At 42.1% G+C, this 27,530-nt stretch overlaps 2 protein-coding genes across 2 annotated transcripts in view; one reads left to right on the top strand and one right to left on the bottom strand.

Annotated features, from left to right (window-relative positions):
• Positions 1–515: 515 nt before the first annotated feature.
• On the top strand, positions 516–3,727 carry LOC118101737 (zinc finger protein interacting with ribonucleoprotein K). The gene is made up of 8 exons (XM_035147699.2): positions 516–655; positions 805–1,007; positions 1,301–1,408; positions 1,533–1,628; positions 1,747–1,857; positions 1,962–2,082; positions 2,193–2,402; positions 2,491–3,727. The coding sequence occupies exons 1-8, from the start codon at positions 637–639 to the stop codon at positions 3,519–3,521; spliced, it is 1,899 nt and encodes a 632-aa protein (XP_035003590.1). The 5' UTR covers positions 516–636; the 3' UTR covers positions 3,522–3,727.
• A 10,793-nt stretch (positions 3,728–14,520) lies between these two features.
• The window catches only part of cacna1c (calcium channel, voltage-dependent, L type, alpha 1C subunit), a gene marked incomplete at its 3' end in the record, with an annotated part of 115,312 nt that continues 102,302 nt past the window's right edge, over positions 14,521–27,530 (bottom strand). Inside the window, exons 33-50 of the mRNA XM_047338672.1 lie at positions 24,913–25,050; positions 23,461–23,526; positions 22,977–23,068; positions 21,926–22,088; positions 21,565–21,692; positions 21,349–21,445; positions 20,965–21,067; positions 20,707–20,808; positions 20,381–20,508; positions 20,075–20,209; positions 18,782–19,146; positions 16,378–16,506; positions 16,149–16,276; positions 15,906–16,003; positions 15,703–15,799; positions 15,358–15,466; positions 15,098–15,266; positions 14,521–14,916 (exon numbers count right to left, since the gene is read on the bottom strand). Of these exons, the coding sequence (XP_047194628.1) occupies positions 14,521–14,916; positions 15,098–15,266; positions 15,358–15,466; positions 15,703–15,799; positions 15,906–16,003; positions 16,149–16,276; positions 16,378–16,506; positions 18,782–19,146; positions 20,075–20,209; positions 20,381–20,508; positions 20,707–20,808; positions 20,965–21,067; positions 21,349–21,445; positions 21,565–21,692; positions 21,926–22,088; positions 22,977–23,068; positions 23,461–23,526; positions 24,913–25,050 (2,643 nt within the window). The remainder of the gene's footprint in view (positions 14,917–15,097; positions 15,267–15,357; positions 15,467–15,702; positions 15,800–15,905; positions 16,004–16,148; positions 16,277–16,377; positions 16,507–18,781; positions 19,147–20,074; positions 20,210–20,380; positions 20,509–20,706; positions 20,809–20,964; positions 21,068–21,348; positions 21,446–21,564; positions 21,693–21,925; positions 22,089–22,976; positions 23,069–23,460; positions 23,527–24,912; positions 25,051–27,530) is intronic.

The following is a 27,530-nucleotide window of genomic DNA, read 5'->3' as shown; positions in this document are numbered from 1 at the left end:
TGTGCATATTATGTTTTGACATTAAACTATGACACTAAAACTTTTATCTCAAGCTGACTGGATGTACTTACATGTATTTATCAAATATTTTGATTATGTATTTAAATACCAACTGGATACATGTACAGCAGGTGAAACTATAATAAAAAGTTCATTATTATCCACCAGGCGCTTATTTTATTAATGGCTTGAGTCAAAACTTTGTATTTTCTTGTTCAAGAGACGAAAAAATGAATAAAGAAACGTGTGAATTTACGATCAGCGGTAAAGATCGTGAATTAACATAAATTCTGTGTTGCGACGATCATGGGTGAGATTGTGCGCTACCTACTGGAGGAAACTGCTATTTGTGTATTTGACACTTATGTAATATGTGATAATGTGATAATTAGCCTTTCATTTGTCTTTATATATAATATTTTCTCTCTTATCTCTCATCACTAACACGTGCCTTATTTTAAAGTAGAGCTTTATATAGTCGGTCTATTTACTCTTATTTTGAAAGAGCAGGCACACGGAACAACAATGCTCACAACATCCGTTTTACCCGGAAGTGATTGGTGTTACTTCCTGTTTTGTAGGATGAACGGTAAAGTTGAACATTCTTCGCTGTCCAGACGATATTAAAGCTCGAGAATGTCGCGGAAAAGCAAAGGTTTGTCTGATCATTCATCGAAGTGGGAGCCAACATCAGTTTCCAGTTATCTCAGCGTTAAAACCCTGTTATTGTGACAACGTTGGCTGCAGCTCAGGCGTGTGAAGGGTCTGCAGTAAAAACCCAATAGTGTTTGTTGTTGTCTGCAGGCTCCTCTCTGCCTCCGGCCTCCCTCCACCTCCTGGTCCCTCCCGTCAGGCTCATGTCCGCCTTCGTGCTTCAGACGCTGCAGCAGCGCCGGGTCGAGCACTACGACAAACTGCTGGACTTCATCGGTCTGGTGACGGAGATCGTCCCGGAGCTGCTGAGTGTCAGTCAGAGAGCTCAGCTGGTCCTGGGTCTGAGAGCCCGGGTGAGGACTCGCTCTCAGCGTCTGTGTGTGACCCTCTCAATGTGTAAACTATAGATTTACTGCATCATCCGGCACGTGCATAGAGGACAATACATGTAGATCTGAAGTTTCCAGACTAGACTTGATATTTCAAACTTGAAAAACAATAACAACGGAAGCACATTGGCTTAAGTTTTACTGTATTTATCTTTTTAGTGTCATTATTCGTTACTTGTTTGTTTTAACATATTGGAATTCCATCTTTTCCCTGTGTTAATGTTCTCTACTGTGTCCTCACCTTTGCTCTGTGGCAGCTGGTCCTGGAGCTGTGTCGCGGTGACGGCGTCGCCAACCTGCAGAGCATCCAGAGTCACCTGGATATAATCCACGCCTGCAGTGCTGAACTGAGCTCCAATGGCCAGGTGGCTTTTAAAGCAGATTTCAGAGCAAATCATGGACAACATACGTTTAGAAACCCAGAGATTACTCAAACTGACATGAAAGACAATAGTGTGTAAAACAAAATGTTATTGTTCTTCTTGACAGACCAGTGGAGATATTCTGAAGACCTCATACACCAACTTTGCGAGCCTGGTTCAGAACCTGCTGGATGTTCCTTTTGAAAAAGAGTTCTTCTTCCAGGTGAAACACACGCACATTCAACATTAAGGGAGTGGAAGATGTGTAGATCTAATTTATGACAGAGACTAAATGTTGATCAGCAGCGATGATGAATCCAAAGCTGTGGCTGTTTCTGCAGGAGGTTTTTCCTGCAAACTACGGCTCTGCCTACGACGAGAGACTCCAGCAGATGGTGTCGGACTTCCTGTCCAGGCTGGAGCTGCTGCTGCCCATTCCAGACCTGCCACAGGTAACAACAGTCATGAGAAGTCCTGCTTCTTGCCTCTTTGCTTTGAGCTTTATGAGTATGTGAGTATTGTTTCAGCTGCCAACCTGCTCCTCCCTGTGTCTCAGACAGCAGCGTGGCTCACTGAAACAGCATCTGTGTCAGAAGACTTTGAACAAAATCTGTCTGACCCCTTGGGCCTGAAGACTCTGCTGCTTCATCACAGGCAACTGGGCACAATCAGTTTAGGTGAGGTTATGCTTGTTGCCTTTCTTCTTAAATTCTTTATTTTTCTTTCTTTTATAATCAATATAATTATTTTTTATGTGTAAAATGTTAAATCCTCTCCTCTGTTACAGCTCCAACAAGCAGTGAGGAGGACATCCTCACACTGGCCCTCCCTTCTCAAACTGTAGTGGCGAGGTACACTGAGGCATACAACGAGGAGGGCGATGATGATGACTATGACAGTGAGGAAGAGACCCTTGCATTGGAGGATTTAGAAGCTGAAGACTCGAGTCCAAGCTCGGATGTCACTGCAGATGATTGGTTACCAAAAAAGGAATCAGGTTAGATGAGCTGCAGCAGCAGACCTGAACTGGTTTAGAGGCTGTCAAGGTTTTTATTTTAACTAATTGTGTTTTATTCTTTTCCCAGGTCCTCTGTCTCGTTTATTCATCTGCCCCGAGTGTTCATTTGTTGACCGTGTTAAGAGGAAGGTGCAGGAGCACATCCAGAGCGAGCACCAAATAACAGCTCCCATTATTAAAAAACAACCTGTGAGAAAAGCCTCCGCAAAGGCTCAGCAGAAAGGGAAAGACTTGAACACTGAAAAGAAGATATCAGAGGGCAACACGAACAAAAAGAGGAAACGCAAACAAAAAGACGGTGCTGAAAAGAAACGGGAACGCAAGCAAAAGAAAGACAACTTGGAAAACAAGGAAAGGAGGCGACAGAAAGGGACCACGGGCGAAGACAAAAGGTTCCTGAGCACGCGGCCTGTGAACAAAATCTTCACAGAGGAAAAGACCAAATGCCTGACGTGTGACAAGGTCTTCGAACATCCAAATCAGCTGAAGACCCACATGAAGCTCCACGGCCTCCGGTACCACTGCAGCCAGTGTGAGAAGGGCTTCACCAGCCCGTCGGGGTATTATCAGCACCAGAGGCTCCACAAGCGAGGCCGAATATTCTCCTGCAGCCAGTGCAACAAGGGATTCCTGTGCAATAACTCGCTCAAGCAACATGAGCGGCTGCACGAAGGCCCCTCCAACCTGTGCACCATCTGTGGGAAGAGCTTCAGCAAAGCGGGCATCACAAGACACATGCAGATGCACAGAGGGGAGAAGAATTACCTCTGCACCACATGCGGGAAGTCGTTTCTGTCTTCGGGGGAGCTGCTGCTGCACACGCGCTCTCACACGGGCGAGCTGCCATACACCTGCAGCCGCTGCGGGAAGGGCTTCTCCAGCAAGAGTCACCTGATCGTCCACACGCGCTCTCACACAGGGGAGCGTCCGTACCAGTGCTCCGAGTGCACGAAGCGCTTTCTCACTCTGAACTGCCTGAAGAGACACACGCTCAGCCACAACGGCGTGAAACCGTTCAAGTGTCCGAGCTGCGAGAAAGAGTTCTCACAACAGGGGAATCTGAAGAGACATTTGGCAACTCATAAACCTGACACGTAATTCCATCAGAATGAAGTCCGTGGACAGATTAATACCTTTTTTAAACCTGTTAAAAATTAAATGGTAAAGCCTTTACATATTTAATATTTCATTCATCTTTGCTGAGATGGAGCAGATTTATCTGTTCTGATGCAGATGTTTACCACATGAAGTTGTGTCATGAAGTTTCTAGCAACAATAGTAAAAAGTTAATCCTTTTTAAAATTCTCAGTGTTTTCTCTTCATTCTATTCAGGATTCACGAAGCGTTTTCACAGCCTTGACTTGAGTGTGTTTCTAACATTCAACCTGTTCTTAGCTTAGAAAAGGTCTTAATATAACACCAGGTTATTCTAACTTCACATACCACGTATGTGGTTTGTCTGAGAAAACAGATGTTAACCCACAGACGTGCAAATGTAAAATGGAAGTGAAAAACAGAGCTGTAGGAAATGCAATTTATTTGCAATTTTTTAATAACATCATTCCTCAGATAAAAATGCAATGTTACAGGAATATACATCAGATATTAATTTAAAACTTGCTTTCAAGGGACCATACAGTCTAAATATACTTTTTCCTTTTTTATTTACTGTTAGCGTGCGTTATAAGCAAGACAGACTCTGTCACCAATGACAGACTGACAAGTTACAGATACAAACTGTACATTACTTATTTACAAATCAACTTTTTGTTTGGTTTTTCTTTTCACTTTTTATTGAAAATAGGAGTAGAAAAAGTGATTGAATTAATATTCTGATTTATTTCATTTGTATTCTTTCTTACTAAAATCTAAAATGAAATGAACGAAAAAAGAAAAAAAAACAGGAACTCTCCTTTTAGAAAAAAGAAAGAAGCAGAAGAAGAAGAAGAAAAGGGTGTGTCAACTGTGAGGCCATGCAGTCATCACCAAGGAGACAAACGGTAACCGAGGAAACCAAATGATGTTGGGCCAGTGTCACTTAGCAACCTCAGAACCAATGAAATCCCTCGCAGAGTGGAGGGGGAGTGGCTTATGTTAAAGAACTCAGTCACAAAACAGCCACCTGCCTCCAAAGCTACTGCAAGCACAATAACACACTCTAGTTCGTTTTCTGACCATAAATAGTGCTGTTATTAAATACTACATTGAACAGTAGCGCCACTACTAATATTACCACAAATTGGTCTCGGTGTGAACACCTCTCTCCACAAAATAAACTCCAGGGTTAACGACGGACTTCGCTCTGACAGGAAAAGAAGGAAAACAAGCGGCTCGTTCCTCTCGAAGGCCCTCGAACACTTTGCATGAGTAGTGAAGTGAGACTGCGAACAAGGTCATTCACCCGGTAAATAAAGAAACAGAAAAGCCTTCATGGAACACTGCTGTAGATGGAGCTGTGGATCCCCGGCCACTGAATGGTCAGGCTGGCAAAGGGCCGGGAGCGACCCGCCTGGATAGACTTTCAGTTTAACGCCTGCGTGCTGCAAGAAATAAACACTGATGATGTGCATGAGGCTGTCGATGCTCTCAACAACTCATTCATTAAAGCTGCATTTGCACACACAGGCACACGAGACCTTTCTGTTGTTAACTCAATGTGGGGCGTTCTCGGATATGTTGAAATAACAAGTTTTGTAAAGCTGCGACGTGCTGAGCTGAATCCAGATGATTCGTGTGTGTGTGTGATAGACAAACACTGAGACATCTGGCTAAAATACCACCTTCCATGAAGGGCTGCTGAAAAGGAAAAATATCCAAACATCAACCAGTCGACTAAATCTGACATTCAAATACTTCATGTGGAGTTAACAGAGCATCGCTGCGTCCTACATTCAAGGGATGACAGTGCGGAGATAATGATCATTCGTGTGAAGTAGCTCTTATCAGTAAAAGTAGAGAGGAGACGTAGATGCAGGGATTCATGGATCTACTGACGACCAGCTGATTCGACACCAGAACCACTGACAGCTGCCGCCACACATCTGGAGCTGAACTACTGTCCTGAAGAACATCACAGTTAGAAACACTGGCTGGTACAGAAAGTTCAAGTCAACGAGCCTCGGCTGCAGCATCCTCCTGTACCAACAAATGGTAAATGTGCAGACTGGGACTTACTTAATGAATCAAACAAGTGTGGGAATAACAAGAAGAAGAGGTGAGTGAACAATGAGGCTTTCAAGGTCCTTAAAAACACGAACACTCGTCCTGAATCTTCACACGGCTGTAGTTGCTGCTACACAATGGGTTCTATCGAGCTCATCCTACAAGTAATTTCTAAATCAGTCGGGCGAGTGCTTCTTATCTATCTGGTTTCTCCACCGGGGGGGCTCGACCGGCCACGTCGAGAAAAGTAAAGGCGGTCGGAAATAAATGAGATTTTTGTTCCTCACCAGACTTTTACATGCATCTAGGAGAACTGTCATGCATGAGCCTATCCTATAAGAAAAGAATTAAAGCCATGTGAGTGTTACTATGAGCCAGTGCAGAATCATTAGCAAAAAGTTTCAGTGCTGATAATGGTTTTGAACATTGTCACATCGGATTTAATAGGATTAATAAGAGAAGGTCAATGCCAGGATCGTGTTCATGTCTCTATCTGTCATGTTCCACTATGCTTTTTAATAAAATGCACCACAGTCACTTTAATCTGATAAATAACTGTTATTCCATCGTATTGAACTGTATCCTGCTTTTGCATTGGTAACAAGACAAAGGTAAAGCTTCACGTAAAGGAAACTTAACAGTAACATTGCTTCTAAACCTCGTGGAAACATTAAGCTGATGGTGAAACTAATAAAAACATTTCTCCTCTGGGTCTAAAACTGAAAAATTCAACACTATTGCACCTTCAAACCAGCTCTTTAGATCCTCTGCAAAGTCCATCTCCAAACTATCATTTCATATCTTATAATTTATAGTTTTTCTATATATATATATATGTATAATATCTAAAATAGAAGATACTTACAATATAAATGTGTATTTAATAATAATATATACCCTCTGTCGCGTTCTGCTCATGTTCCCAAAGCTTTCATTACCATCAACATCATAATAACATCTGTACAATAGAAGGAGGTGATTTTCTCTTGTTTCTCCTGAAAAGGGAATTCATATTTTCTGTTTTAAAAGATATAATTCGATTAATTAAAATCCTATGACAACAGGCTGATTTGTTACCTAGAATAAAAGAAAAATAAATCTATATTCAAAATAGTCCTCTTAAAATAGTCTTTTGTCAGGATCAGACGATGATCGACAAACACTTCGGTTTACAAGAAAATATAAACGTACATCTGCTGCGACGCAGTTAGATCCACACGAGGAGAACAAGACAGCCTCACTGTCCCTGAAAAACACACATCTGTGTAAAGTTTAGGTTGAACAAGAAACTTGAAATACTTTTTAAATGGTTAAATCATACGATCGTGCACAGCAGCTCTTCTCCACGATGGAAGAAAATCTGTTCCTCAATGTCAAGATAAGCTCAAATAAGTTCGCAAGACGCAAAACTACTTGTTTCCTTCCTGCTCTGCATCCGATGCAGTTCAAGTCCTCCATCTCTATCCTTTCTTGGAAAAAAAATAGAAGCTACATGGTTTTAATGGCTCGAAGCATAGAGAGAGAGAAAGAGAGAGAAAGAGAGAAAGATTAGTACTTGACAGGTTGAATTTTTTGGTTAAATGTCTTTAAAAGCTTAAACAAGATGTTTGAAAAAGTGTACAGTATATATATGTGTGTGTGTGTGTGTGTGTGTGTATTTCGCTGTTGTAGGACCAGTGAAAGAGAGACAGGTCTCTCAGTGCTACAGTATGAAAACGTCCAGACCTTGACCTGCGCTGACAGGCTCCTGGCAGGTCCACGTCTTTCAGCCCATTTCACAAAACACGAAACAAACACGAGAAAAGAACACGTCGGATTTTTGGATCTCTCTGCTGCTTAAAATTCAAAAGGTGTGAAATGTTAATATTTGTTTGGAGAAAAGAACAGATTCATCCTGCGTCTACTCTCAACAGACTTTGAAACACCCTAAAAGCCGATCATGTAAAGTATTTCCCTTCAGCTAAAACATACAATATTTCCTCTTCAGTAAATATAACAGCTTTATCACCTGCTGCTTCTTTTTGGTCAAAAATACAGTCAATAAAGTTGGACTTCAATATATTCATACCGACCTTCAGTAAGTTTCTCTATATAGACCATGTTCAGAACCAATATTTGACTAATTACATTCCCAAATATGTGTCTTGCCCTTTTCATAACTCTATAACATTCTGGTGATTAAATATTATATATTCATATATATCTTGCTATATAAAAATATACAATCATTGGCTAGTGGTGAAACAGAAGTTATTATCATTCACATAGGACCAATATTTTTTTTACCCCTACAGAGAGAGAAACCCATGCACATGTAAAACATTACTTGAATATATATGTAATTCATCATGTCAGATCTTAGACGGCCCTGGAATCCAGACAGGAGGAAACGAAACCTTCTACGATCCCTGACAACGACATTCTTACACCCGCTGCTTCCCATTGTCATCAACCACCAATCGATTGTCATGAAGGCTTTCACTCTGCGTCTCAGCTTTGACTTGAGGAGAAGTTCAATTTGAGAGGGTGTAGTTTTATTGGAACTCTGAGTGGAGATGGAGGGCGACTGCAAACGCAGCTGGAGCTTATCAGCCTGATAAAGTGGGAACTAACTAACTACAGTCAGGCAGAGAACCACAGGAACAGGGATACACACAGAAGAACCAGTGTGACTTCTAAAAGCACAGCTGGAACTGAAAGCTTGAATAAAGGCTCTGGTCCAGCTGTGGTTTGGGGCACGCTGGTTTACTGGAGTGTTATTGGTTTCCACTGTGCTTCTCCTGCTAGTTAATCCAAATGTCAGCTGTTTAAAACACACTGTGTTCCAATTCCATATTACATGCTTATTATTGTATCCAGCTTAACTAAATACTAATAGAATACGTTTCTGCTGTTGTTGGCATAAAATAAGCAAATTTAATAATTTCATACTTATAAGAATTTATGCCATGAATGTGTGAAATGAGCACAATGCAACTTTTACTGAGCAACAGCGCCCTCTGCAGCCACACATGGGGATTCATTCTGTTGGGTTCTATTAGAGAGATTGGTGATAGTATTTAGAACAAACAAAGACTAACTCTGACTGGTAAATATTACCCATGATCCCCGGCTTCCTGTTTAAAATTCTTCATATTTTAACAGCTTCCTTTATTGTAGATAAACACTGGATTCTAATGACTGATTTTAACTGATCTACAGTTCATCTTTACTCTTGAACTTGCTGGATCTGATTCTTTCTCACAGGAAATCATACCTGCTCCCTTTACATAGAGAAGCAACTGGCATTCAATGGAAATGAGAGAGGCTCTATTCTCCAAATGTTGCTTTAAAGGGACATTATCATTTTCTCTCACCACGTCCATCTAACCTGCTCAGATTTAGCATGTAGTATGGAATTGGGACACTGCTCCAGTTTGGTTGAACTATTCATCGCTCTGTGCTGGATACATCCAAAAAGCAATAAAGTGTGTATGTGCCAAGTGTTTGTCCACCATGTTGAAGGATTTGAGTAAAAAACTACTAATTATGGGCCATTGGATCCATTTCATTGCCACTGGTCTGAGAGAGGAGAAACTGAAGACAAAGACTATGACAACACAGGCAAAGAAAGTGACAGCTGTCTAAAGTGGAGAGTAAAAATACTGTAGTTTGCCATTTCTTTCAAGTTTCAACAATCATAAACATGAGCTCTGTCCTATTCAGAATTAAGATTGACAAAATAAACTACGAGCCCATAAGACACAAGATATGCAAAACCACCATCCTCCACTACAGTCCACTGTCAAATGTTAATTTAGAGAATAAATACTGACTTTAATCATGTATCTGTATGTATACTATAGCTACTCTGTCCAAATGTGTTGTGATACACGATTAAACCAAATGATGACAAAACCTGGAATGCTCTAATGTCGGCATGTGAAATGTGAACTTCATGCAAAAGTGACAAAGCTCAGGCCATTTAAAAAAAACTATGTGTAACTGGAAATAAACAGGAGAAAGAGATAAGCCAAAAAGTTCTGAGTCAGGGAAGTTGGTTTTAGCTGAGTCGTCAAACTAAATGACTTTTCACTCTGGGTCTCCATTGGCTGGATGTTGGACCACAGGCAAAAACACGGATTTCAGGTCACTGTCTCTATGCAGCTACAGACTCGACACCCTCACACGAAACTATAAATAAATACATCTTCACTATACTGCACTGCAATGTACCTGATTTCAAGTATGTTCGGTTTCTGTGGCGTAGAAACCACTGAGTTTACTTAAAAATTCAACAAACAGAAAATAATACATCTTCGTGATATAGATTTGTTTTCCACTTTCACACGTATATATATATATATATATATATATATATATATATATATATACTTCGGGAACCTTGTATACAGTCATAGTTATTGCATTGTTTTTGCATATCTTGTGGGATGCAGGATTACACCCACTCACACCATTATACTGCAACACAACACCTCAAAGTTCATGCTAACTTATTTAGAACAAAAGAAAACTGCAGTATTGCTCCATTCCACACTGGGGCACCACAGGCCTCTGAATCTCTCTCATCCGCATTTGTAACTAAAGAGCTTTTGAACACATAAAATATAAAGTATAGATTAAAATTTAGTAGGAACATAAAAGTGAAAGGTTAGAGCTGAATTTAGGTTCTGAGTGCATATATGCATCATTCATGTTCATGTGACACTGAACAAATTGGAGTTTTTTTGTGATTACCCATAAATTCATCTGAAGGCTACGATGATAAATACAATATCTGTTATGCAACCTTGTGGAAACCTTCCCGTACAAAGTTTATATCGACCAGGACTAAGAGTGACTCTGTTGTTCTCTGTTCTTCCTCACATGGTTTCTTTATCAGAACATTCAGGGCTGCTGTTATACTGGATGGTAAAATGGTCGATAAGAAGCAGAAAAATATTCCGGGCCCAAAGTAGCAGCTTGGATACAAACTTTAAAGTGACAAAGTCCTTTAAAATGCAGGTGCCTGCTGGTAACATTTATCAGTGAGGATTTAGACCCTAATAGGGGGAGGAACCTGGAGGAGGAACCCCTGCTGTGTTTTAAAGTCAGAGTTAACTATTTAACTGATGCAACAAAGTGTGGAAACAAAAACCAAAGCACAAATTGAGATTGTGCGGCTTAAACGCTGAAGCAAGATCCTGCCGTGCACACAAATCAACACGTGACTGTACTCAAATCCGCCGTGCTAGATTTTAGACTAAAAGTCTGATAAGGAAAATAAACAGCTTATACTCAAACTGATGCGAGCTAAGATAGTGTTGTGAAGCTAGTGTTGGAAAAAAATAACAACAGACTAAATGCCAGGGAAGGTATTCCTTCGACGACACAGAGTTCTTCAGGGTTTGCCGTATGATCACAGCCACATTAGTACTGCCACTGAAAAAACATTCAAAATTCACATTTAATTTGCATAATAATGTCAGGAGTCTGTTACTGGCACAGGATGCAGTGTATGGCTGTGTGTTCATGCAAACCCTTCCCTGCCACAATCCTGCTCTGCTTAACACGGAGGAACGAGAGCTCAGCAGTGAGACCTTAACGAAAAACTGAAGTCACAACTAACACGTGATAATGTATCTGGGATTGGATTTGCTGGATTTTAAAGTCAGATTTTTTTCAGAGATCATTTATTGAATAGATTCTTAAATTGTCCAAGACTTTGGCAACATGCATTTATTTATAAAATATTTAAACCCTTGACTTTCTTACACCATCTATTTCTGCTTTTGTACCTAGATATATTTATATATATGTATCTGCACTGGTCCGGTATTTTCAATACTATCTTTGTGTCTAGTCGTCTTTGCATCAAGATTGTGGGGGTTTTCCAGATTTTCTATCATCTGCATACTGATAATAAATGTGACGGTGCTGTGATGCTGACGTCAGGAATGGTTTTATGAGATATAATACTGGAGGGAGACCTGTTCCCTGTGTAATGTACTGAGGCCTGACTACCATAATTATCTATGGTGTACTGTGGCCATTAAGCTAAATACAAACTGTAATCAAGGGAGAGGCTATAATAGAGAAAGGTCAGTCAACAAATGTCAGCATGCTACCGAGAAGGCAATGGAAAAAGAAAAAAACACGACGCAACTTCCCTCCGACAGTTTTCTGATTGATATCCAACAATTAATCCCATCAACCGATCGATTATCAATTATCTGTAAATCTCCTGTTTGTATTATAATTTCCCAGTAATTAGTTTTCCCAGTAAACTGCACTACAGACAAAAAAAAATCAACAGCGCTAATAAGTCATAATGTTGTGTGATGTGAACACACCTCAGACAAAGAGGTGTGACTCAGAAGTCTTGCAGCATCTGTACACCAGCCCTAATAATTCATTTGTAGCTTTAACTATGATTAAATGAGGAAATCATGTGATTACTGTTCTCGGGTTCCAGCGGAACCCACCTCAGGTCATTCACCAGACTGTGGCAGTATGAATTTGGTGCTTCTACCGTTCAGAGCGACCGTCCATGATGAGGAAAAGCAGCGACTGCCAAAAAGGCGCACCTCCAAGCTGCGATGCCGATCACCACTGTAAACTCCTGTCCTGGCTGGAGACCTTATACACTGAACTAGCTCCAAACAGAAATGTAAAAGAAACGTGATGTAATGAGTAGTTACACACACAAAAAAAAGATCAAGTGGCGTCTGACTCTGCAGCTTGGCTAAAAAGCAAAAAACCGTGCTAAAGAAATCACAAAGCTTTGGAAGCATGCCTGTCCATGGTGACCCTGTGTTAAGGAGGCCCATTATCACACACACACACACACACAGACACATTCTCGCACACACACAAAACACCATACTTGTAATGCTACCTTAATTTAGTGTCTAGGCTTAAAATCAGCTTTTTAGAATACTTAAGTAACCACTCAAACACAGGCACACGCACACAGACACACAAACGCTTATCCTCACACACGTTTTTTTCTCTTCTGGGAAAAATAAATAAATAAATAGATACAATCTGTAAAAGGTGCATACGGATAGAGGGAAAGACCCCCCTTTTAGATACACACACTATCTCGCACACTCGTACACACACCCACACATCCTGTACTAAAATTCAGACACACCCACACACACACAAATATAGTTATGCACTTGCACGCAAACTCTACGCCCTGCTTCGATACTTAAAACCTCTTAAAAATTCTCCTAAAATAAACCAAGCAAAAAATACATTTATAAGACCAGCACCCCGATTGTGCAAACAAATCAAGGATAAATTAAACCAATAACATCATGAATATAAAACAAAATAGTCATGGCTAGCCAGTTTTGCACAATATTGAACTGTTAAATACATAGTGGGCGTGGTCTGTAGAGAGCGAGTGTGGCAGCAAATCCAATAGGATTCCACGCTGAGAGGAAGAGGAGGGTCTCGGAGAAGGAAGTGAAGTTGATTGGCAGACAGATCCTGTGTGGACCAATGCCCGCTAGTCTGTGTTCTTTCAAATCGGTCACTCCCGTTCTCTCCTCCACCATCTCTGTTGCCCTGTTTGACGCACACACACACACACACACGCCTCCCCAAGGGCTGAAAAAGCAAAAACCCAGCGATGGAGGCGGGAGGGATGGTTGAACAACCAAAGAGGAGGGAGGAAGGAGAGAGGGAAGAGTGAGGAATGGCGAGGTATGAGGCAGAAAAGAGGGCTTGCTGTCTCTGCTTAGCCACCAAATGCTCCTCCCATTCCGGTTTGGGACAGGAAGTGGTCATGGCCAACCGAAGGAAACGCGGCAGAGGAGACAAAGCCAGAACTCGGTGACTGACGAATTTGTCTCTCGATAATTGACCAGTGGAAAAAAGAGCTGGGCGGCTTCCTGTTGGCCAGAGAGTGTCTCTCTCTGCCTGTTGCCGCTTTGATCAGCCCGGTAGTGGCTGTTGGTCCATCCCTCAAATCCTTCCCCCCTTTGGCTGAGGGTGGTGTGTCACTCTAATCCCATCCCCAGGCTGGCAGGGCTGTGCTCCATGGTTCCTTAGCTTTGGGAGAGGAGGAGAAATGACATTTCAAACAGGGGTTTCCTTGCCCCTGTTTTACTCAATACAGCGCTTGATCATCAGTGAACTAAGAAAGAGGAGTTGACCTTTGACCTCAAGTGGGTGCGGTCAGATTTTAATCCTTAACTGACCCCCCCACAAGCTGGTCTGCTGTCCCCCACCAGGCTTCATGGCGGCCAGGCAAACAACAATAACACAACACCAAAGTAGGCATAGGAAATGAAATCCATAAACCCGCGATATCGACTGCAGGAAATCTATAAAATGACTTCCTGCCTCTGTTGTTTCCTTCGTCTTCTTTGCTCGTCTCTACTTTCCTGCTCATCGCTCTTTGAGGACATGATAAAACTGTGAGGCACTTTAGAGACACACTCAAACATGTGTGGTGAGTACACACACACACACATACATGTACAAATAGAGAAAATCATAGACCACACACACAAGCATACAGTCAGATAGTATAGAGTATAGTGTGGTAAACTTTACTACAAACATTCACGCACATACAAACTCATATAAACCAACAAAGTTGTAACCAGGTGTTTAAGGTTGCGTCACTGGCGGCCATTGTCCAGAGCAGTCACGTCTGGCAGAGAGGCAGACAGTGTGTGTGTGGGTGTGTGAGGGGTGAGGACAGACAGAGCCAGCCGCGGCGCTGTTACCCAGCACTGACAAGCGTCAGTCTCTGATGATGTCAGAGGGGCCAGTTGGCCGATCGAATCCGACGAGCTGACTCCTACAAACTCGTCACACACTCCATATCCTCATCTTCCAACAGCCCGCTGTTCCTCTGCCGCGTTTCTCCAATTACATCTGAGGCTCTGTGATGCCCCTCCTCCCTCTCCCCCACCTCTTCCCCCGCCTCCTCCTCCTCCTCCTCCTCCTGTCCTCTCCCCCCTGCTAGCAGCTCCTGCCGCTCCTCCATAGAGGACGGCTCATGGACGGAGCTTCTGCTCCCTCCTGCCTCTCCCCCGCCCTCGCTGGGACTCAAGCTGTCCACTCGGTCCCTGTGCATTGATGCTGCTTCTGTGTGGAAGGGGAGGAGGTTGCCATTGGGGCTGTTCTGGGAGTTAGAGGAGGTGCTGGACGTGACGTTCGTGGTGGTGGTGGTGGTTGTGGTGGTGGTGTTGTTGCCGTTGAGAATGTTGTTGGCGGCGTGCTCCATCTCCTCAATGGTCATGTCACAGGCATCAGCCAACTCGGCTTTGGTTGCCTCGATGAATGACGGGTCCTGAGCGAAATGACCCAAACCCTCTGATATTAGCACCTTATGGAAGAAAAGTGAAAAACAGAGTTGGAAAAGGAAGGGGTGGAAAATGGGAGAAATGGAGAGAGAGTGGGAGAGAAAAGTTTTAACGAAGCAGGAGAAAATGAGAAAGGGTAAAAGTACTGTATGTTTTAAATTTGAAAGTAACCGCTCCATCCTGCACACATACACACACACTTACCGCCTCCACCAGACTGCCTGCGCTGCCATGAGACAGTGAGCTGTAGTCTTTTCCCAGTAGCGAGGGCACTGTGAGCGACACCGGCCGTGGCGCTCTTTGATAGGACACTGAGCCGCTGGGGGTGAGACTGGGACTCGGCCCTCGGCTGTTCCCATTACTGTCACTGTACCTGGGGGCAACACATTTTTTTTGTGAAAACATTATCGTGTTTATTGTATCGTTCACTTGTCGCAGTTATTTTTTAAAGTACTTAGTCATACCAGGGCCCACAGTTGACAGAGGGTAAGCTGGTATTGAGCTTTTCATGGGAGTTTGAGCCTTCTAGCCTCAGAGAGGGCACTCGCTGGTAGGAGGCATCACTGCCATGGGCTAGAAAAACAAAGAAAAGAGACACAACATTAAGAGAAGAAACCTTTTTAAACAAGTGCAATGACAAAGCTGCAGCACGACAAGGAAAACGTGACTTAAAAAATACACAATTCTGGATTGAATTTTTTTCTCATTCAGTAAACGTATGCGTTGCTTTGGAAATGAAATGCAACATTTTTGCCAGCACTGGAAAAACAGATGTTTGGTCTCTGATGTGTGACCAGGCAGCAGAATACCTGTGGGACTGGCTGGAGGCGTGGAGCACAGCCGGCTGAAGAGGGTGGGTGAGTGACTCCTTCTTAACAGAGGACTCAACCCTGCCACTGCCAGCGCCTGGAGGAGGAGGAAGAGGAGGAGGAGGACAGAGCGTGCTGTATTTACAACCTGTTCATGTGCATCTAATTGTGTTTTCGACTTTATTATGTGGGGTGTATTCTACCTGATGATGTACGAGGTGTAAGGGCACAGCTGTCTTCTGGGAGACGTCTGGCCTTGACTGTCTCCTGAGACACTCCAGATGGAAGGACGATCTCCGCCCTGACACCCACACCACAAATATGCAAATACACAGCATGACATTTTTAAATAATGGCACTCTATTCATATGTACAGACAGATTGTACCAACACTTTTTTTTAGGAAGGATTGTTACATGTGTGTGTGTGTGTGTGTGTCTACTTACCCAGTGAAGTGGGGCAGAGGAAGACTCTCCTGGGAGACTGCCACCCTCCTCCTCCTCTTCTGTCCTCTACCTCCTCTCCTTCCTCCATGGGAGTCAACTGCTTACATGTTTCATCATGATACACGAGCCTGATGTGAGCACACACATTCACAAAGAGGTGTTAATGGTAGAAGCGTGTAGATCTGGACATGCATGTGATAAACCATTTTTGGGAGTTAGTGAATAGTACATGTCAGAAGAGAGCGAGTGGTCATCCTCGTGGTACTCCATGTCGTCCACGTAGCTCTCATCATACGTCTCCTCCGTGGAATCCTCCCCTCTCCGTATGATTGGCAGACGGCTGTCACTTGAGTCCGAGCTGCAAACGACCAAGCACACGACCAAAAAAAGCAAACAAACACACAAAATGAACACAAACACGGACAGAAAAACAGGTAGACACAGAGGCAGACGTATGTGGACAAACACACAGAAAAAAAGAAGCAGCCGATTAGCAAAAAAAAAAAAACTCAGGAGCTTACGAGGAGAGACTGAAACTGAGGCTTAAGTACTGCATGTAGGAAAAGGAAAGAGGATGGAGGAGAAAAAAAGACTAGAGGAAAAGGAGGAGAAGCAGGTGGAAATTACAACTATTTCATTTAAGCAAAATGGTAAAAAAGCATCAGAGGCAAAACCTGGAATATGATAAACTGACAGCATGACTGACATCTTTCCAAAACAAAGATTAGGACAGAACAGGACAATAAATTATAGCGGCTAATGTTATTGGCTTATATTCAGAGTGGTATTTTAATGTGGGCCAACTTGGAATTTAAACCAAGTCCTTCAATCAGATTCTGTCTTTTACACTAATCTCTAATGAAGTGGACAAAATGCTGACATTAACCAGGATAAAATGTCCTCGCAGAAAGTTTAACTCCGTTCCTGTACTTGTTTTTAGTTGCTGAAATCTAAAAGGTCAATCTAAACTCTAATTTATAATCTCTATAAGGTTGCATTCTCTTTGATTTCCAAAGATGTCATGTCACCCTTCCATCTACGTCATACTCCAGACTTAAGCTGGACATTCTGACATTTGAATTTAAAAAATGTTCTTCTTCACCAGATTGTTTTTTCAAAAGCTACAACCCGTCAGCTTCCTGAATACAGCATCACACCACAGCACACTGCTCAGCTTGCAGTTAGCATTACTCATTATTTTTAATCTTTGGTTCTTTTGTTTGTTTTCTGTTACCAGCACATACACATCTCCTCAGAACTGCCTGGTGAAGAGTAATCAAGTTTCTAAATGTCAAGATGTCCCTTTAATCCACAGCTATTTCAAGGCTCCACAGCAAACTCTGGGTTAGAACAGCATTTGATCAAAACTCGATTCAAACTGTTCTGGATGAATTTGATGAAGCTCTTCCCCTTGGCAGCTAGTTGGAGGTTTTCCAGGAGCTAAATAAAGTTAATCCGAAGATATAGAGCATCTGAAAGCTTATGCTTTGCTTTGCCTGTTGAGAACTTATATCTAGACTTACTGCTTAGTGGATCCTCATGCTTAGCTGGCAGATCTGACACGAGTAAAGACAATTTGTGAACATAACTAAAGTTTTAAGTCTGATACTATATATAGCCAAATTAGTATTATGACTTTAAGTGTCAAGCTTGTCCTGAGGGTGGTGCTAACAGAAAATCAAGCCCCAAAATCAGCATATGTAGTCAGGACATTTCATCTACCCATTAGATCGATTTTTTTAGACGGGGGGCTGCCGTAAAGATTCTCCTCATGGGCAAAACTATTGATCTCAACATACGTCGTAATATAGATGTTAACTGTCAAGATAGCTTGCTCTGGACCAAGATGATAAACAGGTCCCTGTCTCTACTGGGGCAAAAAGAAATAGCAGAATCACAATATAACATGAGTTAGCTCAGTCCAATGTCCTCTGTGAGCTGTAGTGAGCTACTGTACACAAAATATTTAGCATTTTTCTCAATATAATATATTGTATTTAAACTCAAAATAAGTATAAGCTTTCAGATGTCTCCATATGGAAAACCAATTCTTCAGAGATGGGGACAATGAGCTGACATGGTGTCTAACCCAGACCTGCCTGAAAAAACAGTCAAGCATTGGAGCCCCCGATAGGAAGGGTTTGGTCACGATGCACCAAACAGACTTTCTATGGCTCGGTAGCAGATTGTATCGTAGCAGCATGTAGCCTGGATAGCAACTAAAGCATATGTGGTGCATAGCAACACCCTGAGAGATATGCCATTTTATAGAGTAACCTTTTTACACTCACTTAGGGGACTATCACAGACACGCACACGTGCACACACACGCGCACACACACACTCTCTCTCTCTTTCTCTGTCCCCTGGCAACATACCGCATGAGGTTGTCATAAAAACACGTCCTGCTTGCCACCAGAAACAAAAGACAGGAAAAGAGAGAAGGGAGGAGAAAGAAAGTGAAGGAAATAGAAGAACCAAATATGTCCATAGTGAAATGTTGTGTTGTTTATTGTGTTAGCTGGCTGGCTAAATATCTGTAATGGTCAGGAGATGAAACAGAACAATTCCTCAATTCCAGATTCACATAAATAAAAGGCCCAGATGTAACCTGCTGTCTGGCCAGCACTCACCTCTTTGGAGGAAAGCACCACGCAGATCTTGGCAGCAGGATGGGGGTGAGCGGCTGTCCTGTGTGTCCGTCCACAGTGCTTATAGTCGGGCTCGGGAATCGACTGACGCCCTGGGTTGGAACTCCGACCATGCCGGTGTTGTTGGCGTTGTTGATGTTGGCGTTTGAGCCTGATGAGGAGTAAGAGGACGGAGTGAAAGTGGTCGAGTCCATGAGCTTCTCATGGGACGGGCTCTCACCTTCACAAGGTGAGCCCTTCTGGCTGATGTGCAAGGGACGCTGGGTAGTGAAGGACTGTGGGAAGGACACACGGCCATCACTCTGGTTGTAGTAGTTGACGTGGTTGCCGAACAATCCACCTGTTCGCTGTGGAACGAGAGGAGAGAGGGCAAAGACAACAAAGAGAAGAAAAGAAAATAGAAGAGAGAGAGAGAGAGAATAGCAGAAAAAAAGTAAGTTAAATTGAGTCTAAATATCTTTATATCCTACTGCACTCAAACACAGTCAAAATTCCTACAGTCACATTCACCGCTAGCAGCAACAATTTACTCAGCTATCATTAAAATGCAAAACCTTTTGTTATAAACCAAGGAGAGGTATTATTTGTGATGCAGAAAAAATGTAAATGTATATTTTACAATAGAAGAAGAAATTTAATCTAAATTAGGATTTGAAAAATTTGAAATAAATTGCACCTAAAACCTTGTGTAACATTGCTTTATGTTAACTCGGTATCAGAGCAGTTTGATTTTATTTCCTATTCTGTTAACGATTGCTGCTCAAAAATAATGTAGAACAACTTATTGCTGTTTGTTTTGGTCACAAATGTAAACTAAATATTTCAGCCGAACCAAACATGAGCATATGAATTTAGCAGTGATAGTGAAATGGAAAGCTGTTAACTAGCTTACCTCAGCTTACCTCTCAGCAAAGAAGTAGAAGACAATATGTGTGTGTGTAGCACTTCCAGTGCTCAATCATTTGTTGTAATATAATTGTGTGTTTGATGTAGTTTTTGTGGTTTTGTTGTGTTTTATATTTCATGGTCACTCTTTCATATAAAGCCCCGATGACCACTTCCAAAAGTGTACTCCAGTATCTGCAGTGAATGGCAGCCAAGCTATGTGGTGGAAAATGAGGCTTATTAAAAATATATTTTGATCATCTGAGCACATGCGAGCATGTATATGTATGTGCATGGAGCGGTAATACGGCCTGAAGCTGGGCGGTAATCATCTCGCTCTCTCTTTCTCTCTCTGGAGAGTGAGTGAGGGTGTGTGTATCCAACCTTTACCCTGAAGATATCGTCCTCAGATGCAGCCGACACAGGCTCCTTCAGGCCTTTATCCATCTCCTCCTCCACAGTCAGGTCTCCAGAGATGGCCCTCCGAATCTCTGGACCAATATCGTGCAACGTCCGCAGGCCCGCCTACACAAAAACACAATCACCACAAAGCGTTGCAGTTATTTGCAATAAACAGAGACCGACATGTTTATTTTGCTGTCAAAACCCTGAAACAAGGCATCTGCTCTTACAAAAAAAAAAAAACCACATATATACAGATTTATGATCAAGAGCAAAGAAAGTTTGTGTGTGTACCTGCAGAGAGAGGGCAGTTTTCGGAGGCACCTTGGCCACCAGCCCTTGTTCTTTCCTCTTCTTAAACTTGCGGAAATATTCCTGGATGAGGAAGGTTGCGTAGAACTTCCCGACTGTTACCTCATCGTCTGCAAGAAATAAACATATTATAATGAGGACAGGCTAATGTTTACAGATAGCACCTCACAAGTATTTGTGAGGACAGTACATTAAATCACAGCATGTAGTGTAATGATTGTTGAAAAATGTCCTGCTTTTCAAAACTTGTCCTCATTGTTAGATATTTATGAGTGTAAGTATGAACCTGTATTGCAGGGTATACATACCACCAGCAGGGGGCACTACTTGATCTAAGAGCTTCATGCTGGTTCTCTTCCAGATCTTCTTCACTATTGCCCTCAGTTCCTCATTGGCCTGCTCCAGGTTACCTGTACACACATGAACATAATGAATGTTCAAAGAAGGATCTACCCAGTAGCAGACTACATTAACAAAAAGCCTATGGGACAGTGTATTGTTTGTACACTGAGACTCAGAATTCACAGGATTATGTTTGGATTACAGTGTTCATGTGTGTCTGTTACCATCCGTCTTAATCCTGAGTGCGGTTCTGACCAGGGCAAACAGTGTGGCGTTGAACATTACTGTTCCATCGCTGTTCAGAGGCATGTTCATTGACACTAGACGCTATGAGAGATAAAACACACACACCAAAACACGCACACGGTTACATACAGATCACTGGTAAGTTATTGACAATAAACTTCCTCTATGTCTCTACATGTACGATCTATTGTCCAAGTGTCATTGGGGAAAATGTTATGAGCTGAAAAACGCCAACAGGTTCTCTATATATCTATTATTCATAGCCATCAGATTTAATTCTGCCTAAAGATGTTCTGAATATGGGAATTTAAAATCTCTCTGAGACCCTGTTTAAGAATTTGTGGGTCTGTGCTTGTGTTTACCTTGCAGGCCACTCTGTGGGGACAAAGCTTTCCAAAGCCGAGGGGGGGCTGGATTCTCCGGAGCAGAGTCACCACATCAAGATGCTTTATCCTCCCCCTGAATTCAGAACAGACATCACATGAGAGATACTCTCTGCACAACCTCTGCTGATCAAAGTATCATTATTCTGATGAACAGACACGGCCGGTTCAGTCAAATTATCATTATGAACTTACTTGGCTTCTGGGTCATATTCAGCCCAGATCCTCTTGAACTCGTCAAGATGATGCGGCCCCAGGATCGACCAGTCACGCGTCAGGTAGTCAAAGTTGTCCATGATGACAGCCACAAACAGGTTGATGATCTGGGGAGAATCAGAATCAGTCAGTCAGAATCTATAATATCAATATGTTATCAATTCCAGATAGTCTGTTACTTTATACAGTGAACTTCTCTAAAATCTCTTAAATGTATATCTGAAAGTGAAACCATTAATTCTCTTTAAAGACAGTTTGACATTTTTCTTATTATTATTTACTTATTCTCTGCTTACAACAGGTACATTAGGAATCTTTCTTAATTGGTCTCTCTTCTCACCAGGAAGGCACAGAGCATGTAGAAGCTGACAAAGTAAATGATGGCAAACTGGCTGCCACAGTCCTCGTGTGGCGAGCTGTTCTCATTGGTCGATCCCTTCTCACATGGCCGATTGGGCGAGCACGCCAGCATGATCTCCTGCCACGCCTCACCAGTTGCACATCTGACAGACGGATACATGCACAAACACACAGGCACACAAACACAAATATGCACACGCACCAAAAATACGCATGCAAAGACACGCAGAGATAAATACACCAAAGAAACATATAGAGGCACACAAACATGCATAGATGTGCACATATGGGCAAAAGTGCACCAGAAGTCACATGCATTACCACGTACAGACACAGGGATGTGTGCACGTGTCCATAGAAGCATTTAATACACAGACACACACATGTACACATATACAAGAGCAAGAACAAAAAGAGGGAGACATAAACATAGATACAATTATTATAGCAAGAACAGCATTAAATTATCCTGACATACACAATTTACAGAGCATACATAAAGAAATGTTGTGTTTGATTTCATTGATCTGCAGATCTCCCATTCCGAATACTATAGTATATTAAAAACTGCCTAATAAATTTGAGGGAATGACTGAGTTCCTCTTAAGCATAATAAATATGAGGTATCAAAGTATGCGAATATGAGCTTGAACCAGCTTGAACCTTGGCACTAACACCGGCTTGTGGTGCAAACTGAAATAACATTTTTCTCACTTTGGCTCTTGTGGAGAGTCAACTCACCAAATCGACTGAAGTTACATCTTGACATTTACAGATATCCTGGTGTTAAATTAACCCACTGCTGTCATAAAATGTCAGTGATAGGCGCATATGTAAAATACAGAATCAACAGATCAACAGGAGATCAAGAAGAACAAATTAAAGTAATGTGGAATTACAGAGATGAATGCTGCACAGAAAGCTGAAGAGGTTTCTTTTAAATCACAGTTACTCATTAAGAGAAATGGGAAGTAGAAAATTAGGGCCAAAAAGCACATTGTGATGATGAAGAGTGTAGCAATCTTCCTCACCTGAACAGCAGCAACACTGCCTGAGGGAACGTCTGGAAATTGTTGTTCCTGTTGATCTGCGTGTGGTCCCGCAGCGCTATCTTACCAAACATCTGTACAGGAGGGAGGTAAGTAGTCACAGCACACAGCATATGATGTCAGCGTCGAAAAGAGGAAGTCAATCAGAGTTAGAGGCCAGCTGTCCCCAGCAAATCAAATCAAAGTGTCTCCCACGCATCATCAGTGACATAAACTATACAACAGCTTGTTGAAGAGAGAAAAACAGACAAGAGACAGGAAGCCGAGAGACAAAGACAGACAGTAACAAGGTTGCACGAGTGGGGAGAAAGTTGGAGGAGAGAAGGACGTTGTGACTGAACAGGAACTCTGGGTGACAAGACTCCAGGAGGACAGACACAGGACGAGGGCTTTGCTAAAAGAGAGATGGAGAGAGAAGAAAACAAGACAGAGGGAGGGGAAAAGAGGGGACAAGTCAACTGCTTACCTGCATGCCGATGACAGCGTATATGAAGAATAGCATCACTATAAGCAGAGCTACGTATGGCAGAGCCTGAAGAGAAGAGAGACACATTAGTGACACATTGTCTTCAGTATTATCATGCACAAAGGCTGGAGCTCATTCACTTTCATTCACATCGCACACATCAAATTAATCTAAGAATTAAATTTGAAAATATTGTTTTGGTAGTTGATGAAATGAAAGTGAGCTGATCTGCAGTCCCGTGTGGCACAACACCAAAAACAATCCAGGGCAAATCATCTGACTTAGGAGTGAAAAACCTCAGCAAAATACAAACTGCTCTCTGAGTTTAGTCAGGAGGCCAGTCCCTATGTATGGTGCAGAAACCAAACATGCTCAGAACAGGTATTTACGCACCCGAACAGCGGTGTGGAAACTGAGCTCCTGGCTAACATTAACCCTTGTGCCTGGGAGAGCAGGGCCAAAACATGACACTTGTACAACAACGAAAAGGTTTAGATTTTCTGTTTTCTGTTGGTAACATGTTCAAGACCACTGCTGATTTTAAACTGAACACCATGAGTGTGGTTGTTGTTGAATCGCCAGTGTTTTCTTAAATTTGACTGCACGATGCCATGAAGTGGCCCATCTTATCTAACACAAGAGAGAGAACAGATTATTTTCATGTCCCCATAACTCACTATCAAATGATTTCATTTTTGGTGGAGTGCTCCTTTAAACTCATGTACTACTTTACCCGCCTACAGGGAATGGTGAGCTCTTAGGGGTTAGTCGTAGGGTGTTTGAGAGTAAGAAGGGTAGAAGAAGAAGATATGGAGGAAGATGAGAAGAGAGAGGAAGTTGAGTAAAGAGGAGAAAAAAAGGTCGCTGGTTACGTTTTTTGAGTTCCTGCCTGTTTCCCAACTTCATGTCCCTACATCCCTCCCTACCTCCACAGCGAGACTCTTAAACCACCTCTCCGTTACCTCACCCCTTCCCTCTTTCTTCCCCCTCTTGCCGATGACACTGTGGGTAAACTGGAAACACAGTCTTGTGTCCCATCCCACTGACTTTCTAAACAAACAGGAGGAGGAGACGAGGAGGGATCAGGCGAGGAAAGGAAATGTGGCTTGTGAGACTCCACCAGGCTGGATTTACACAAGAACAAGGATATTTTAGCTCCATGTGGCAAAGATTTAAATTTATAATAATTAAACGAGCTTATTCTGTGTTAATTGCCCTTAGATCAACTTGTTGATAACACCAGCAACTGGTAAATCATCTTCAAAATCATTATGTCAAGTTTAGATCACAAGATCTTCTCTTGGAGGTAAAGATGCGTTCTAGTCTGGTGTCCAAAGACGGACACCATTCGGGGTCACATTAGAGTTAAAGCCCCACTTTTCCCTCTGCCTTCTCTGCCCTTTGCTAACCCAACCCCCTGCCCTAGCATGTTGTGTCCGGTTCTCCCCTCACTTGGAAGGATTTGATGAAGGTCCACAGCAGGGTCCGAATCCCTTCCCCGCGAGACAGCAGCTTCACCAGCCTCATCACGCGGAACAGCCGGAAGAAGGTGATGGAGATCCTGGCGTTCTCTTCAGAGTTCTGCAGTCCCTTTTGGTGGGGTTTGGTGTTTTTGTTTTTGGAAAAACACAAGGACGCATGGGGACACATGCAGATAGGCAAGGGAGGGAAACAAACACACACACACACACACACACACGCGCGCACACACACACCCACCCACACCCAACACACACACACACACACACACACGCACACAGACACGCACGCACATATACACACACACACACACACACACACACACACACACACACACACACACACACACACACACACAATCATTCAGACATACATACATGCATTTTCACACACAGACATACACAGATATGCAGACACACAAACATTTGTATGCATATTCCCACCCACACATACATGTGGATGTAAATATACATGACACACACACACACACACACACACATACACACTCAGTTAATAAATGGAGTTCTGCGTCCTACAAAATCCCATCAAAATCAACTGACAAAAGAGATCTGGGAGAGAATCGGGCAATCATGCTCATTTTTGTGGCTTCATGGAAAAATCACTCAGGCAACAAAGAGACCGGCTGTCAGCTTCCTGAAAAACATCAACTTCCGCTAAACTGAACACGTCCAACTATAAAGGCAGACAAGTTAACGTACTTGACAGCAATCACATTAGCTGTCTTTATAGGAAGCTATCTGAAACATCAAAACTGAGAAAAACAGCGCCTAGATAGTTCTTAAAATCCCAGCACGCCACTGTTCCCTCTGCCTCAACTCATTCTTGTCATAATCAGCATGAAGAAAGGTGGTTGTTATTTCTATATCCTATTACGAGTAAATCTACTGTTGCAGTGACATTTGTTTTACCAGCATTAAAACACTTTATGAACCCCTGAGGAAAATCTGAGCGGAGCTATTTGGTTATTCGTCACCTGTATAGACTAAAAATCTAACGGAAAATGGGCCGCAGAGACTTCCATTGATGAAGGTAAGCTCAATAAATCCCTGATAACTATTCACAACAGATACAGTACAGAAATTCCCGCCTGCACGTAGAATAATGTTTCAATAAATCATGCAGGCAGGCTAATTGTCACAAAGCAACTGGCCAACAGGAGGAATAATCCACGCATGATTTCCAGGTAGGATAAGAATATTTCTGCCCAATGCAGCCACAGCCATGTAAAAAAACTATCTCAACATTCTGTTAACTGTGTTCTTCTAGAAACTCTTTTCACACCAGCATGTTTTCAATCTGCAGAGACACTTGCTATGATTATTTTTGCTTCTCTGGGTATTTAACAAATCTATAATTTGGTAAACCTTGGATTCCTTAATTCAAATTGTGCCTTAGCAAAGTTCTTAAGTACAGGCTTGAGACACACTGTAGCTTTCAGTCTACAGTCTATTGTCCCAGCAGTCATCCACTGGAAATAACTCCATAATGAAATATTCAGTCATCTTGCTGAGTGCTATTCTAATACAGATTTATTTATTTATGCTGCTGCTCCTCATTCTCTAGGACAAAAGATCTGTGTAAAGCATCATTCAGTTAATACAGCAGCTATGGACCCGGCATATTATTTATAATTACACCACAAACAGCAGAAGAATCAGATGACACCTATAATTAACCAGCTCCTACGCGTACAAAATAATCAGTAAATGTAACAGAATCATAGTCATAAAGTAAGAAACTTTACACAGAAAATAATCTCAACCACATACAATCTAGTATTTCTACCATAACAATTTAACCAGTATGATGCCCAACTACATCAGTCTTGTCTGTAATAATTAAATGTGACCCCAAAGACACAACATCAACCTTGCTCACCCATGAATCTGTTTTGCCGTTTGTGTTTTTCCAAGAAGCCATCAATTCTTAATACTAATCCCACAGTGATTAAACAGAGTGCTCCTCAAGAGAACCTGCCATTCTCCACACATCTTACTGCAGTTTGGGATAACAGATATCACATTTTACTTTTCAACAGATATCTCCTTTCTTTTAAATGTTTTTTGGAAATTGAAATGAATTACTGACATTTTCTAAAAAATATTGGGATGATATGGTTGAAGGGCTGTCTGCATATTTATTCTGCCGCAGTGTTGACAAGTAACTCAAGACATGAATTGTCCCAAAAATCCACAGACAGATGTGCAGAAAATGACACGCAGCTCTGAGGAGCGGAAATCAAATTTTTGTTACTGCAAGTAATATCACAACTGGACCACAGTGGGCGCCATTGCACCATTGAGAGAGTGAGGGCAGTGAGCAGGAGAGGTACAGTGACAGTAAGTGTAACAGGGAGAGAGTAAGAGAGAGAAAGAAAGGTGAAGAATAGTTTGAATCATTCAGAGACATGCAAATAAATAGACATATTCAGAGACAGATAGACAAAGATAGTTTGACAGATAGACATAGATAGATTGACAGATAAAGATATATAGACAGGTAGATAGACAGATAGTCAGATAGTCAGATAGATAGATAGATAGATAGATAGATAGATAGATAGATAGATA

This window comes from Hippoglossus stenolepis, chromosome 22 (genome assembly GCF_022539355.2).
Source record: "Hippoglossus stenolepis isolate QCI-W04-F060 chromosome 22, HSTE1.2, whole genome shotgun sequence".
In the NCBI taxonomy this organism is placed as follows: domain Eukaryota; kingdom Metazoa; phylum Chordata; class Actinopteri; order Pleuronectiformes; family Pleuronectidae; genus Hippoglossus; species Hippoglossus stenolepis.
The sequence above is the reverse complement of the archived record's forward strand: the minus strand, read 5'-3'. Positions and strand labels throughout refer to the sequence as shown.